The 13,623-nt window shown below is 31.6% G+C and overlaps 1 protein-coding gene and 1 long non-coding RNA gene across 11 annotated transcripts in view; one reads left to right on the forward strand and one right to left on the reverse strand.

The window, feature by feature from the left end:
* wwp2 (WW domain containing E3 ubiquitin protein ligase 2) overlaps positions 1-13,623 on the forward strand; it is a 55,887-nt gene that overhangs the window by 4,853 nt on the left and 37,411 nt on the right. For 6 of the 10 annotated variants that reach the window (XM_087310910.1, XM_087310908.1, XM_087310914.1 and 3 more), the window contains exons 5-10: positions 2,756-2,893; positions 7,647-7,722; positions 9,329-9,480; positions 10,009-10,195; positions 10,470-10,559; positions 12,635-12,809. In XM_087310910.1, coding sequence (XP_087167036.1) covers positions 2,756-2,893; positions 7,647-7,722; positions 9,329-9,480; positions 10,009-10,195; positions 10,470-10,559; positions 12,635-12,809 — 818 coding nt within the window. 10 annotated transcript variants of the gene reach the window in all.
* Positions 6,692-8,146, reverse strand: LOC147830941 (uncharacterized). Its single transcript, XR_015526740.1, has 2 exons — positions 7,109-8,146; positions 6,692-7,046 (listed from the first exon to the last, which is right to left on the reverse strand). It is a non-coding gene; the product is annotated as an uncharacterized LOC147830941 (long non-coding RNA).

A 13,623-nucleotide genomic window follows, 5' to 3' on the forward strand; every position in this document is an offset into this window, starting at 1 on the left:
GATTAAAAGAAGATGGCCAAATCTTTTCTGTCAAACTATTGGAAAGCAACTTGTCAAAAATAATAATAAATAAATGAAACTCTGCAAACAGATTAAATAAAAGAATAGAGAAAAGAGCGCTTTTTCATTATCAGCTGTCAGTCAGCGTCCGAATTTTTTTTAATTATTTTTTTTTTTGCGCAGTGTAAATGCAGAGAACCGTTCAGGAGTCACTTCTAAAAGATGATGTGAGCAGAAATGAAAAAAAAATCACATACAGTCACAATCGTATTGACCATCAAGATCTGCAGTGTAAGTGCAGCCAATGTAATGAGTGAACCTTTTTTTTTTTTTTTTTTTTTCCCCACTTGATTTAAAGGCCTCTCGAGGTGCGTGAGGAGCAACTTCACTAATATCTGAGAACACTGACCCTGATGCTCTTTATTAAATAGATTGATTTGTTTTAAGTTCTGGGAATAACGGTCTGTTGTGCAGGTTTGGTGTGTAATTAATACTGGAGTGTTCTGATATGATCCGGAAGGGTTTAGCAGATCACTCCGCGCGGTTAGGCCCAGAGTTTTTTTGGGGGTAAAGTGGGTAAAGATGTTTCTGAGTCAGTTTTGTGCTTGCAGAAAAGCAGAGAAATGCTGCGTGATGGCGTTTTTAAGACTGTCAGCCTTATTTCCTTAGTTTGGGCTTTTTCTGTTTATTGGCTTATTTATTTTATTTGTTTTGTTTGGTGTGTTTTGGTCAAAGAAAAGAAATCACCACTTTAATGTTTGCAAACTTTTATAGCTATAAAACCAACAATCCATCTATAAAAACACTGTTAACAAAAGTAATATTGTTAGTATTGTTCAGTTCAATTCAGCTTTATTTGTATATTGCTTTTACAATGTAGATTGTGTCAAAGCAGCTTCACATAAATGGTCATAGTAACTGGATCAGGGTAGTTCAGTTTTTAGTGTTTAAGTTCAGTTTTAAGTTCAGGTTAGCTCAGTTCAGTGTGGTTTGAAATCATTACTGAGTCCATACACTGAAGGGTAAATTCATTGAGTAGCTTTTCAGATCCTGAACCATGCAAGCCAGTGGCGACAGCGACTTATCATCCTTACAATAACATTTGTTTCAAAGTTCTCCCTGTATTTATGCATTTATGTTTGTTGTGAATAAATTTTAGTTTATACTTTTTAAAACTTATGGTAATAAAAAAAAAAAAAACCACACACACACACACACACACACACACATCCAAGAGCAAACATTCCCAATAAATTCCAAAAAGTATTACTTTTTTTGGTCGTTTAGTTTTTTGAAACAAGTAGTAACACATATTTAATATTTTGAGAGATTTACAGTAAGAATAGTGATTTGAAATACTGAGAATAAAGCACTATAATAAGTTCTACGAATATTTCAACAATGCTCTGATTAAAATAAAGCATTATTTTGGAATTTTCTCTCAGCTTCAAAATGTCCTTTTTTTTTTTTTTTTTTAAATAGTTTTTGAAACTAAAACATATATATTTATTATACATTTTATATATAAAACTATGTTTTGACACTATTTAAAATGTGGCTTAAATTTCAATTTTTTTAATAGGGCATGTAAATTATCCACTGCCCATTACAAAGAAAAATGTTAAAGTTTTGTTCTGCAAGTCTTAAAAGGTCTTAAAGTCTTTGTGAAACCTGCAGAAAGCCTGATATAGAAAGCACTTTGAATTAATGCGTGGCTTTTTTTTTTAAGGTTTCAAATGGGTTATGTGATTTTTTTTAAATGTCAAAATATCCAGGAAATGATATTCCAGCTGTACACTTATTTCTGTTCTGATGAAAGCTCATACTTTTCTCTGACGTGTTCCTACTGAAATGTATTTAAAGTTTGATCATATTTGAAATCATGAAAAGCTTCATCAAATGGGTCCACAAATAAAAAATCTTTAATCTTTTATAATGTTCAGCAAATTGAGTTTTGCTATGAAAAATGTTTTTGTTGCTAAAGCACCTGTGATGTTAACATTAAAATAGAACCTGTGAAAACAAATGACAAATCAGAGACTAAAAACAAAAACGAAACAACAGTATATTTAACAGTCAAGATTTAAGCTTTCCTTTATTGCAAATTAGGATTCAGTGTGTGTATGCACGAGCGTGCATGAGTGCGTGTGTGCATTCATGTGCGTGCATTGGAGTGTTTGTGCACTTGTTCATTGCGTTCGTGTGTGCAAGTGCTTGTTCGTGCGTGTGCATGTCTTCATGCATGTACATTCGTGTGTGTGCGTGTTCGTGCATGTTTGGGTGTGCATTTGCGCAAGTGTGTGTTTGTGCACGCATGCATACGTGCATGTTTGTACATGTTTATGCATGGGCGTGCATGTGTGAGCGTATGCGTTTGTGCATGTTAGTGTGTGTGTGCGCATTGATGTTTGAGTGAGCACAAGCGTATGAGCATTTACGTGTGTGCGTACATGCATTTGCATGTGTGCGCATGTGCATACATGTTCATGTATGCGTGCGTGTGCATACATGTTCAAGCGAGTGTGTGTGCATGCATGTGTTTATAAGCACATCACTAATGTTTTTATTGGTCTACCTTTTTTTTTTTTTAATGACAGGCATCAATGTATTGTTCTGCTAGTGCTAAACAATTAGTTTCATCGCCTAATTCACATAATACCCCCCCTCTTTCTCTCTCTCTCTCTCTCTCTCTCTCTCTCTCTCTCTCTCTCTCTCTCTCTCTCTCTCTCTCTCTCTCTCTCTCTCTCTCTCTCAGTGGAGAACGTTCAGCTCAGTCTGGTTCTGCAGACGGAGAACAAAGGCTCGGTTGTAGCAGGCGGTGAGCTCAACGTCTGTCTGGACGGCCTGGTTGTTGATCTGGGATCTTTGCCCAATGGCAGCGCCGCCTCAGACAGTGAGTCCCCTTCACTGGCACACACACATGCACACTTCATAGGGAACACTGCTAGAACACACAGAACAAACGCATGAACAAGCGCACATTGATGAGGCTGTGCTGGACAGAGCGGGTTTGAGCCTCACAGAGAGCTTTTCTCCTGTGTGTGTGTGTGTGTTCAGATTTTCTCCTGCAGGTCACAGGGTTTATTGACAACCACAAACTCAATCTGTTCACACACTCGCTCGGGGTGGAGAGGAAGTCGTTCTCTTACTTTCTTACTGGAGGAGAAAAAGACACCGTTTACTTTACAGTCCAAAAAGTGTGGTGGAGTTATGATTAAAACAAAAGTGTGTTTGAAAGTTTAAAATAGTGCTTATTTTAAAATGTTGTTCCTGTACAAAGCTGCCTTATATTTTAATAATTGTTTTAGTTATGACTTAAGACCATTTCAAATGGATTACCTTTAAACCTTTAAATTTTTTTTTTAACCGATTTAAAATGATTTTGGTTTAAAAACCTTGAAATATGGTGATGTCAGGGTACACAAAGTATTTTAGCTGCTTGGTTAAACCACTTGTTTAAAATGAGCTCAAACACAATTATTGAGTTTTTAGAGTCAACTTGTTTTTGTTAAACTTAAAATTTAAAAAAAACATTAAGTTAATTTGATCAATTTGCATTGAGACAAGATTGAACCCAAGGAATTGTTGAACCCAATGTATTACAGCAAAGAAAGAAAGAGAACGAAAGAAATTAAGGTATGATTTGGAGTCCAAAAAGTGTGGGATAATTATGGTTAAAGTGTTTAAAAGAGGTCTTGTAGAGCATAAGCAGTGATTTATTTTAAAATGTTGTTCCTGTATAAAGGAGCTGTCACTATATTAATTTTTTTTTATGTAGTGACCAAACATTTGTAATTGTAATTATATTTCACAATAGTAAGTCTTTACTGTACATTTAAACAGGTTTTAAAACTTAAAACTATTTAAAACATTTTCAAACACAAACCAATAAATTTTAAACCTTTTAAAACAGTTCAAATTTACAACCTTTTCTGTTAAAAAATCTAACTTAAAACCATAAATTAAAGACACATTTTATAAGCACTATAAAATTAAAACCCTTTCCTACTTGAAGTTTCAAATTAAAATCCATTGCAAATTTCAAATCTTTAAGTAAACATTTTTAAACAAACTTAAATGTTAAAAGTCTATTTAAACAGTGTCTTTTAGACCAGTCAAGGTTAATAAGTCTTTAAAAATGTCATTTAAGTAATCATTTCTCGAGCTGGGATTTGAACTCAGGATGCCCTGATGTGCTACTGTACAATATGTCGGCATGCTAATCTCTAGGCTATTGCACCGACTATTTGTCCACATTTATGCTGAATGTTAAAATGGTGAATCTTACTGATTGGATCAGAGCTGCTTAAAATTGTTTCAAGTTAAAATTAAAATAGTGCATTTTAAATGGTTTTAAGGTTTAACACTTTTACAATGGAAAGGACTTAAAAGTTCAAGCTACTTTAAATTTAGAATAGTTTAAAGGGTAAATCTTTTAGTTTAAAAAGTTTATTGATTGACACCACTTTAAGTATGATTTATTCTAAAAGTTGTATTACGTTAAAAGGTTTACAAATTTCAAAACATTTTAAACTTGAAACCTTTTTAAGAATTAATTGTTTTTACACCTAAAATCTGCCGAGAGATATTTTGACGATTTATACTTGATGTTAAAATGGTAAATTTTACAGTTTGGCTTAGAGCTGCTTAAAATTGTTTGAAATGGTTTCAAGAGTAATGGGTTTTGGTTGAAATGTTGTTAAGAGAATGTTTTGCTTTTTAAGGTTGTAAAGGTTTTAAATCGAAAGGACTTTAAGTTTTAGATTTAAGTTACTTTAAATTTACAATAGTTTTAAGGTTAAAAGTTTTAGGCCTATAAACACCATTTTAATTATGACTTTTTCTTTAATGTTTTAAGCTTAAAGGTTGTATTAATTAAAGTTTGAGATTTTAAATTGCTTTAAGTTGAGGTTTAAATGTTTTAACTCCAATGAAGTATTAAATTTGTCAATTAAAACTAAAAAGTCATTTTAAATAGTAGAACTGTAACGGTTTAAAGGTCATGTAGATTAAGCTGATAGATCTCAAACAATTGTCTAATACTGAATAAAATACATTTTATTACACTGTTTCTGTTGTTGTTTAATTAAATGTGTATTTGTTTTCACCCTCAGTTAAAAAAAAATAGATTTACATTAGTGTTAACAATCCTTGTTGCAAATGTAAAACCCAGAAACATTAAAACTTTTCCAAATTTTACCACAAAAGGCACTGTAAGACACTTTGAAGCTTAGCAAGTTTGAGCACAAGTTAAGGAGTGTGTGTATATTTGTGCGTGTGCATATGTGTGTGTGTGACAGTCTTTCTCCAGGCCTGTACACAAAGGCCTGTTTATGTAGCGTGTGTGTGTGTGTGTGTTTGAGAAGAAAGCTGCCAGGGGAAATGAGGGAAAACATTAAACCAACAAGAGCGACTTGAGAGTGAACAGAGGACCCTAACAGACCTTCACACACTCCAACCTTTATCCACCACTGAAGGTCAAACACAAACTTACATACTCAAAAAAACACTCCAGATCTGGAGAGTCCAGCAAGCTAAAAGATGAATCTGACAGACCGTCACAAAGCCTGCTGCTGTTCTGGTAAATCGAGTCAGAGAGAACATTAATGCAAAACAGCCTGTTTATTAAGTGTGTGTGTGTGTAACTGAAACAAATTAAGATGAAATCACTGAAACGCACAACAAAACCAAAAGCAGCAGATTATTCGTCTTCAGAAATGACTGAGCCCTTTATACAAAAATTTAAGCACCGAAATTGTATTGGTGATTCCTAGTTAACCTTATATTGCAGCATTTATTCTTTTTCTTGTGGACATTTTTGCGTGCGAAAGTGTGAACCCTTTTTTATTTTAAATTAAAAACAAATATCATGTTGTCTTTAAATGTTTTTGTAAAATGTGTTTTTATTCTTAAACGTTTAAAAGTACAAATAAAAAAAAATTCTTTAAATTCGAGTATTTCCCATTTACTTGACTAAAGAATTGGATTTAAGAGGACTTTGTTGAATCAAATTTTAACCTTGTTGAATAAAAACTATTTCAAATATAGTGTTTTTTTTTTACAAATTTTAAACCTTTTAACCTGAAACTATTTTCATCTTCGATTATTTCAAATGTAGTTTTAATTTTAAAACCTTTTAACTTGAAACAATTTTAATGTGCTAATCCAATTTAAAAAATGTAATCTTCCAATATTATGTACTTTTGAATTTTTAAAATGTTTTTTATCATTATTTATATACCTCTAAAAATACAAATAATAATAAAGGCTTTTTTGTTTTTCTTAATGGACAACTGAGCTGGAATTAAGAGGCAGGACTTTGTCAAATCAAGTTCTTTGTTTTTTGGCAAATGTCTGAAACATAGCCAGTCTGATAAAAGATACCTGAAAGAAAAGAAAATGATTTTGCCCGCATCTTTCAGTTGGGTGTTTATGTATAAACATGCTTATTGTTTATCTCATAGGTAATATTTAAATAAACCAAAATATGGCTGCAGTCAGTTACCAAAACCTACTTAAGGTAGTAAAGATAGCCTAGTTTTAAACTTCTCAGTTGAAGGGAATGATTTGTAACACTTTTACCCTTAACCATTTCAAATGTAGTGTTTTAAAATATTTTAACTCGAAACTATTTTAATCTTAAAAAGAATTTTGAGTCTATTTTATTTTAAAAACCTTTTTAACTGAGAACTTTTTTTTTTTTTTTTTTTTTTTTTTTTTAATCATCAAACCATTTAAATGTACTGTTCTATTTTAAAAACCTTTGAACTTATAATGGTTTTAACTTTAAATGTACTGTTTAAATCTTAAAACCATTTAACTTGAATCGATTTTACCCTAACCATTTCAAATGTAGTGTTTTTTTTTATTTTTAAAACCTTTTAACTTGAAACTATTTTAATCTTACAAACCCTTTCGATTACACAGTTTTAATTGTAAAACCTTTTAACTTGAATTGATTTTAACTTTAACCATTTCAATTGTGCTGTTTTGTTTTTAAAACCTTTTAACTTGAAACAATTTTAACCTTAACCCTTTCAAATGTACTGTTTTAATTTTAAAACCCTTTAATTTAAATCAATTTTAACCTTAACCCTTTCAAATGTACTGTTTTAATTTTAAAACCCTTTAATTTAAATCAATTTTAACATTAAACTATTTCAAATGTACTGTTTTAATTTTAAAACTTAACTTTAGATGATTTTAACCTTAACCATTTCAATTGTGCTATTTTGTTTTTGAAACCTTTTAACTTTATGCCATTTTAACCTTAACCATTTAGAGTGTACTGTTTTAATTTTAAAACTTTTGTAACCTGAATGATTTTAACCTTTTAAAACTATTTCAAATGAACTGTTTTAATTTTAAAACCTTTTAACTTGAAACAATTTCAATCTAAAATTGACTTCAAATTTAAAAGACTTAAATTTCAGACTTATATCTGTCAGCTTGTTCTTGTTTAATTATCTAACATACAGTAATATTTTATGAAATGCGGGTATGTTAATACAGGTGTTTGTGTCAGTAATGTTTACACCACAGCTTCGTTGTTGCTTTCAGATGAGCTCTGACAGACTCTTCTGTATGATGAATGTGAATCAGCTCTTCTTCTTCAGATTTTCTGTATTTTTGTTTTTCCTCTGCAGAGATTCACTCGAGCAGGTCCAGTCTCCATCGGGCTCACAGTGAAGAGACCCCCAGCACCAGCAGCCCCCGTGGACGGTCAGCCTAAACAGCTTTTCATCATTTCCCCCATCACTTATGCTGGAGATCATTTATGAAAATATAAACCTTCAAAGCATTTTCCAAACAAGCATGGCTGGCAAACAAACAAACGTATAAATGTAGGAAATGTAGGTGTTAACCATTATCTATTCCGTGTTTGATGCCAAATAGAGGCTTTATCTTCGGGCAGGCGTTTTGTGGGCATGTTGCAGGAGATGCCCTAAAAATACTTGCTAAATGCTGTAATTAAGCTTATTTTCTCTGTTTGTGTGAGGTTAAGGAAGCATAACAGGAAATTCACAGAAATAACCAGCATGCTTATATACTGTCATGAGGCTGATGGTTTTATTTTTACTTATGTAGCTGTTTATTGCAAATTCCAAATTTACATACTGATCAAATATAAATGCACAATATATACAAATATAAAGAAATATAAATAAATAAATGTATGAATAAATAATTAAAAAAAAAATCAAATTGATATAATAAATAAATAAATGAATATAAAATAAATGCAAATAAATAAAATAAATAGAAATAAATGCAAATAATTATAAATATAAAAAAATAACAATTAATAAATATAAATGAATGCAAATAAATAAAAATAAATAAGCATAATACAATGTAAATAAATATGAATAAATAAATGTAAATGCATGCAAATTAATATGATTAAATAAATACAAATAAATATAAATAAATGCAAATACATATAAATAAATAAATAAATAGATGCAAATCAATATAAATAAGTAAATAAATGAATAAATAAAATAAATAGAAATAAATGCAAATAATTATAAATATAAAAAATAACAATTAATAAATATAAATGAATGCAAATAAATAAAAATAAATAAGCATAATACAATGTAAATAAATATGAATAAATAAATGTAAATGCATGCAAATTAAATAAATACAAATAAATATAAATAAATGCAAATACATATAAATAAATAAATAAATAGATGCAAATCAATATAAATAAGTAAATAAATGAATAAATAAACAAATAAATCGAAATAAATATATTTATTTATTCATTCATTTATTTATAAGTAAATTCAAATAAATAAAAATAAGTAAATAAATTAATACATAAATGCATATAAATTAATAGATAAATAAATAAATAAACAAATAAAATATTAATAAATAAATGAATAAATGCAAATGAATATAAATAAATAAATAAATAAATACAAAGAAATATAAATAAATGCATAAAAATAAATGCAAAGAAATATAAATAAGTTAATGAATCAATAAATATAAATAAACCTAATAAAATGCTAATAAATATAAATAAATATAAGTAAATGCAAATTAATATAAATACATAAATAAATGAATGAATAAATATAAATAGAAAAATAGATAAATAAATAAACGAGTTCATACAAAAATTACATGAAGGATTCAAAGGCCTCATAAAAACAATGTGCTCATAATTGTTAGTATACGATCAAACCGAAATCAGAAAATAGTGATTTGTTGCTTTTCAATTACATTTCACTTCTGTACTTTTACTTTTCAACCCATATTGTGGCACCCACACGAGTGTTTCTGATCTGATACTGAGGTTTATTTCCAGAAGTTTGGGTCAGTCGTCTCGGGGCTCGTGTGGAGATTCTCCAGCTGAGATCCAAGGAGCTGCTCTTACTAATGGAGACGTGAACGGAGCATTGGCAGAAACAACATCCAGACACAACTCAAAGACCACAGTCAACAACCTGAGCAGTGCCGGTCAGATATACACACACACACACACACGTTTACACATGCAAACATACATTACAACAATATTGCATTTCCAGCATCCTGCAGCCCTAGTTTGAGAGTATTCCCTAGAAAAATGTTTTTTTTTATTATTAGCTTTATTTTGACATCATTCTTTTATGTTATGATATTAAAATAAACAGGTGAAAGATTTTTCAGATCTAATTCAGGTGTAAACATCACCTCAGGAGATATTCTGATTAGCTGTCATTTTCCCTTCTCGTCTCGACTCCCGCCATTAGGGTTTTTTTTTTTTTTTCAGCTCTGGGTTCAGATTTGGGGTGCTCTAGCCAATAGCAGAGCAGAAACTACTAGTGGGGATTCAAGTAGATAGTACAGCCCCATCTGATTGGTCAAATTGAGATAAACAACCAATGCATAAAATAAGTGTAATATTTATAATAAAGTTCTGGTGCTGTCCATGTCATTATACAGGTTTGTGTTGTTGGTTGGTTGTGTGAGTTGATGTAGGTGTGTGTGTGTGTGTTTGCTCAGGTAAAGGTGAAACGGCTGCTAACGGTCTGGAGAGCGCACATCTGACCTGTCCTGCTCCGTCTTCTCCATCATTGAGCTCCAATCCTCCAGATGGTACAGTTCCTCCACCTGCAGCCGAGCCTCCAGCATCCACTGAGCAGAGCGACACTACTAGCGACACACAGAACACCGACGCACTGCCTGCTGGGTAAAACACTGCATTCACACTGCACATCAATCAATCAACCTGGCGACACGGTGGCTCAGTGGTTAGCGTTGTCCCAGCTAGGTCTGTTGGCATTTCTGTGTGAAGTTTGCATGTTCTCCCCGTGTTTTAATTATGGTATTGGATTAAGTAATTAAATTACTTTTCATAGATGGTAATTAGAAAGGTTATTTGCAAATTTACAATTTTAATTAGAAATTATTTTCTCTGCCGACACATGCGGACTCTGTTTGCTCATTGTATTTCTCTCCTACAGGTGGGAGCAGAGAATTCTTCCTCACGGACGAGTGTATTATGTGGATCACAACACAAAGACCACCACATGGGAGAGACCCCTGCCACCAGGGTGTGTATTTGATGTTTCACATGCTAACAGGGTATTTTGCACATTAAACGATTAACATGTTACGATAAAACAATAATAATAATAATAATAATAATAATAATAAAAGTATATTTAAAGATCAACGTCTTACGATAACAAAAAATTATAATAAATGAAAATATATTTAACGATCAACATGTTACGATAAAATAATAATAATAATAATAAAAGTATATTTAAAGATCAACGTGTTACGATAAATTATTATAATAAATAAAAAAATATTTAAAGATCAACGTGTTACTATAAAAAAATAATTATAATAAATAAAAATATATTTAACGATCAACATGTTACGATAAAATAATAATAATAATAATAATAAAAGTATATTTAACGATCAATGTTATGATAAAATAATAATAAAGTATATTTAACAATCAACATGTTACGATAAAATATTAATAATAATAAATAAAAATATATTTAGCGATCATGTTACGATAAAATTATATTTATAATAAATATAATTAACAAGTGGAGGAGGCGGGGTTTGACTTGCGTACTGCAGCCAGCCCCTAGGGGGCAATCAAACAGCCGGGAGCATCACTCAAAAGACGGCATGAGGCACACCGGGTTGTGCTTTGTTTATCCGCTTGTTAAATGTGACGTCACGCGAAGCGGCTTCCGGGTTCAAGCGGTCTATTGAATTGAATGAGGAGACTCGTAAAATGGTAATAATAAACGTGTGCAAAGGGCTTTAATGTGACCAGAAATCATGATCGCAATATATATGTCCATTCCTAATATCCGATGGTCAAAGTGATTCATTCTTTTATAAATTGTTAATTTTGGTATTTCTTATGCAGCAAGCCCAGAGATTGTTGTGTACACTATGACGTTATATAAAATTAACTTTAATATGTGATATGAATAAAAAGTGATCATAAACAAATAATTTCTCAACTCAAATGAGTGGCAGCTTGGACCCGGAAACAGTATTACATACGTCACCAACACGTCACCACTTAACAAGCGAATTAAAAACTAGCCTAGAACGCCACCTGCTGTTAAAAACTAGCCTAGAGTGCAGTCTGGTGTTAAACTTGCCTAAGGTGCCATCTGTGGTTAAAATAAATTAGCCTAGAGAATCAGTTCTGTATTAATCTCGAAACAATTTCTGGCTCTATCCTATTGTTATTATATTAATACGGCCATTGCTACAGCTTTATGGTTATTGTGTAGTCAGATATTTCTCAGACACTCAGCACAGATTTCACGTGGGCATTATTAGCAAAGCCTAAGATGCATTGGAAAATCTCACCAGGACCTCCAAACACATTTTTATGCCCCTCACATGCTGGCCCAGGATGCTAAATGTCACTACTAGCGTCACCAACGGGAAAAGCTAAAATAATTAACTTTTCAAACAAGCTGTCCAAGCACAACAAAGTCTAGCACGCTGAAAAAATCCGTCAGATCCTGTTGATCATAAAGTGTAGTTTACTGCTGAACAACTTTTGTTGTGGTAAAATAACACCGAAATCGAACATTGATGCTTGAATCTCCTCCTGAAGCTCCGACGGTGTACTTGGAGAATCTGCCAATCGGAACTGTCAATCATGTTGCATGCACCGTTTGTATAGCATTAAATAACTGGGTAAAAATATACAGTTTACAAAAAAGAACATCTGATCCTAGATCAGCTTGATAACCAGTGTTCAATTTAACAAAGCTATCTTATAAGATATTGCAAGTGTAATATTTTATTTTTATTTGGGCTCAAGTCTCGTTAGATAAAATGGAGGAGGCGGGGTTTAAGACTTGTACTGCAGCCAGTACACAGGGGGCGATCTAATGATCAGGAGCGTCACTCAAAAGAAGCTATGAGGCACACCTGGTTGTGCTTTATCTGTAGTTGAGTTTCAGAAAAAACTACATTACCCATGATGCAGTGCAAAGATTCTACTAATAAGGGAACGGCAAACGGCAGATTTTTTTTTTTTTTTTTTTTTTAAACATTTATTTATTTATATTTGCGAAAAATGTCTGCAGATTCCCTCTGTCCCTGCTCATGATCTGTGTTTGTGTTGTAGTTGGGAGAAGCGTGTGGATCAGCGCGGCCGGTTCTACTATGTGGACCACAACACAAGAACCACCACATGGCAGCGGCCCACGGCGGAGTCAGTCCGCAACTATGAGCAGTGGCAGTCACAGCGCAGCCAGCTGCAGGGAGCCATGCAGCAGTTCAACCAGAGATACCTCTATCAGGTACAGCACAGCCGTTATTATTTATTCCACTTTTACTACGGTTACCACACCAAAGACACTGTTCAGACGAGGTGTTTACAGAATGTTTTAACAGACAAGCACTTTTAGCTTAGTTTAGCTTAGCTTGGCTTAAATCACTGAATCAGATCAGACCGCATCCGCATCTCCCTCAAACATTTCAGATAAGCTCTGATTAATGATGGTATTGTTTTTTTATATAATTGATCTCATAGCTGTATCATTTATGAAGAGATCCTGGACAGATGCAAGAATCTCTCTCTTCATTTCAACTCAAAATTGCTTTATTGGCCTGATAAATCTTACATATGGTTTGCCATGACATTTGTGTTGTTTACATTAACGGAACACTTAAACACATGACATAGTGGCGATTTTAAAATAAACAAATAATAATAATAATAATAAAAGTAAATTTAACGATTAACATGTTATGGTAAAATAATAATAATAAGTATACTTAACGATCAACATGTGACAGTAATAATAACAATAAAAGTATATTTAACGATCAACATGTTACAATAAAATAGTAATAATAACAAATAAAATTATAGAATGATCAACATGTTACGATAAAATAATTATAACAACAATAATAATAATAATAATAAATAAAAGTATATTTAACGATCAACATGTTACAATAAAATAATATTAATAATAAATATATTTAACAATCAACATGTAATGATAAAATAATAATAATAAATAAAAGTAAATTAAACGATCAACATGTTACGATAAAATAATAATTATAATAATAATAATAAAAATATATTTAACGGTCAACATG

This window comes from Danio rerio, chromosome 25 (genome assembly GCF_052040795.2).
Source record: "Danio rerio strain M-AB ecotype USA chromosome 25, GRCz13ab, whole genome shotgun sequence".
Taxonomy (NCBI): Eukaryota; Metazoa; Chordata; class Actinopteri; order Cypriniformes; family Danionidae; genus Danio; species Danio rerio.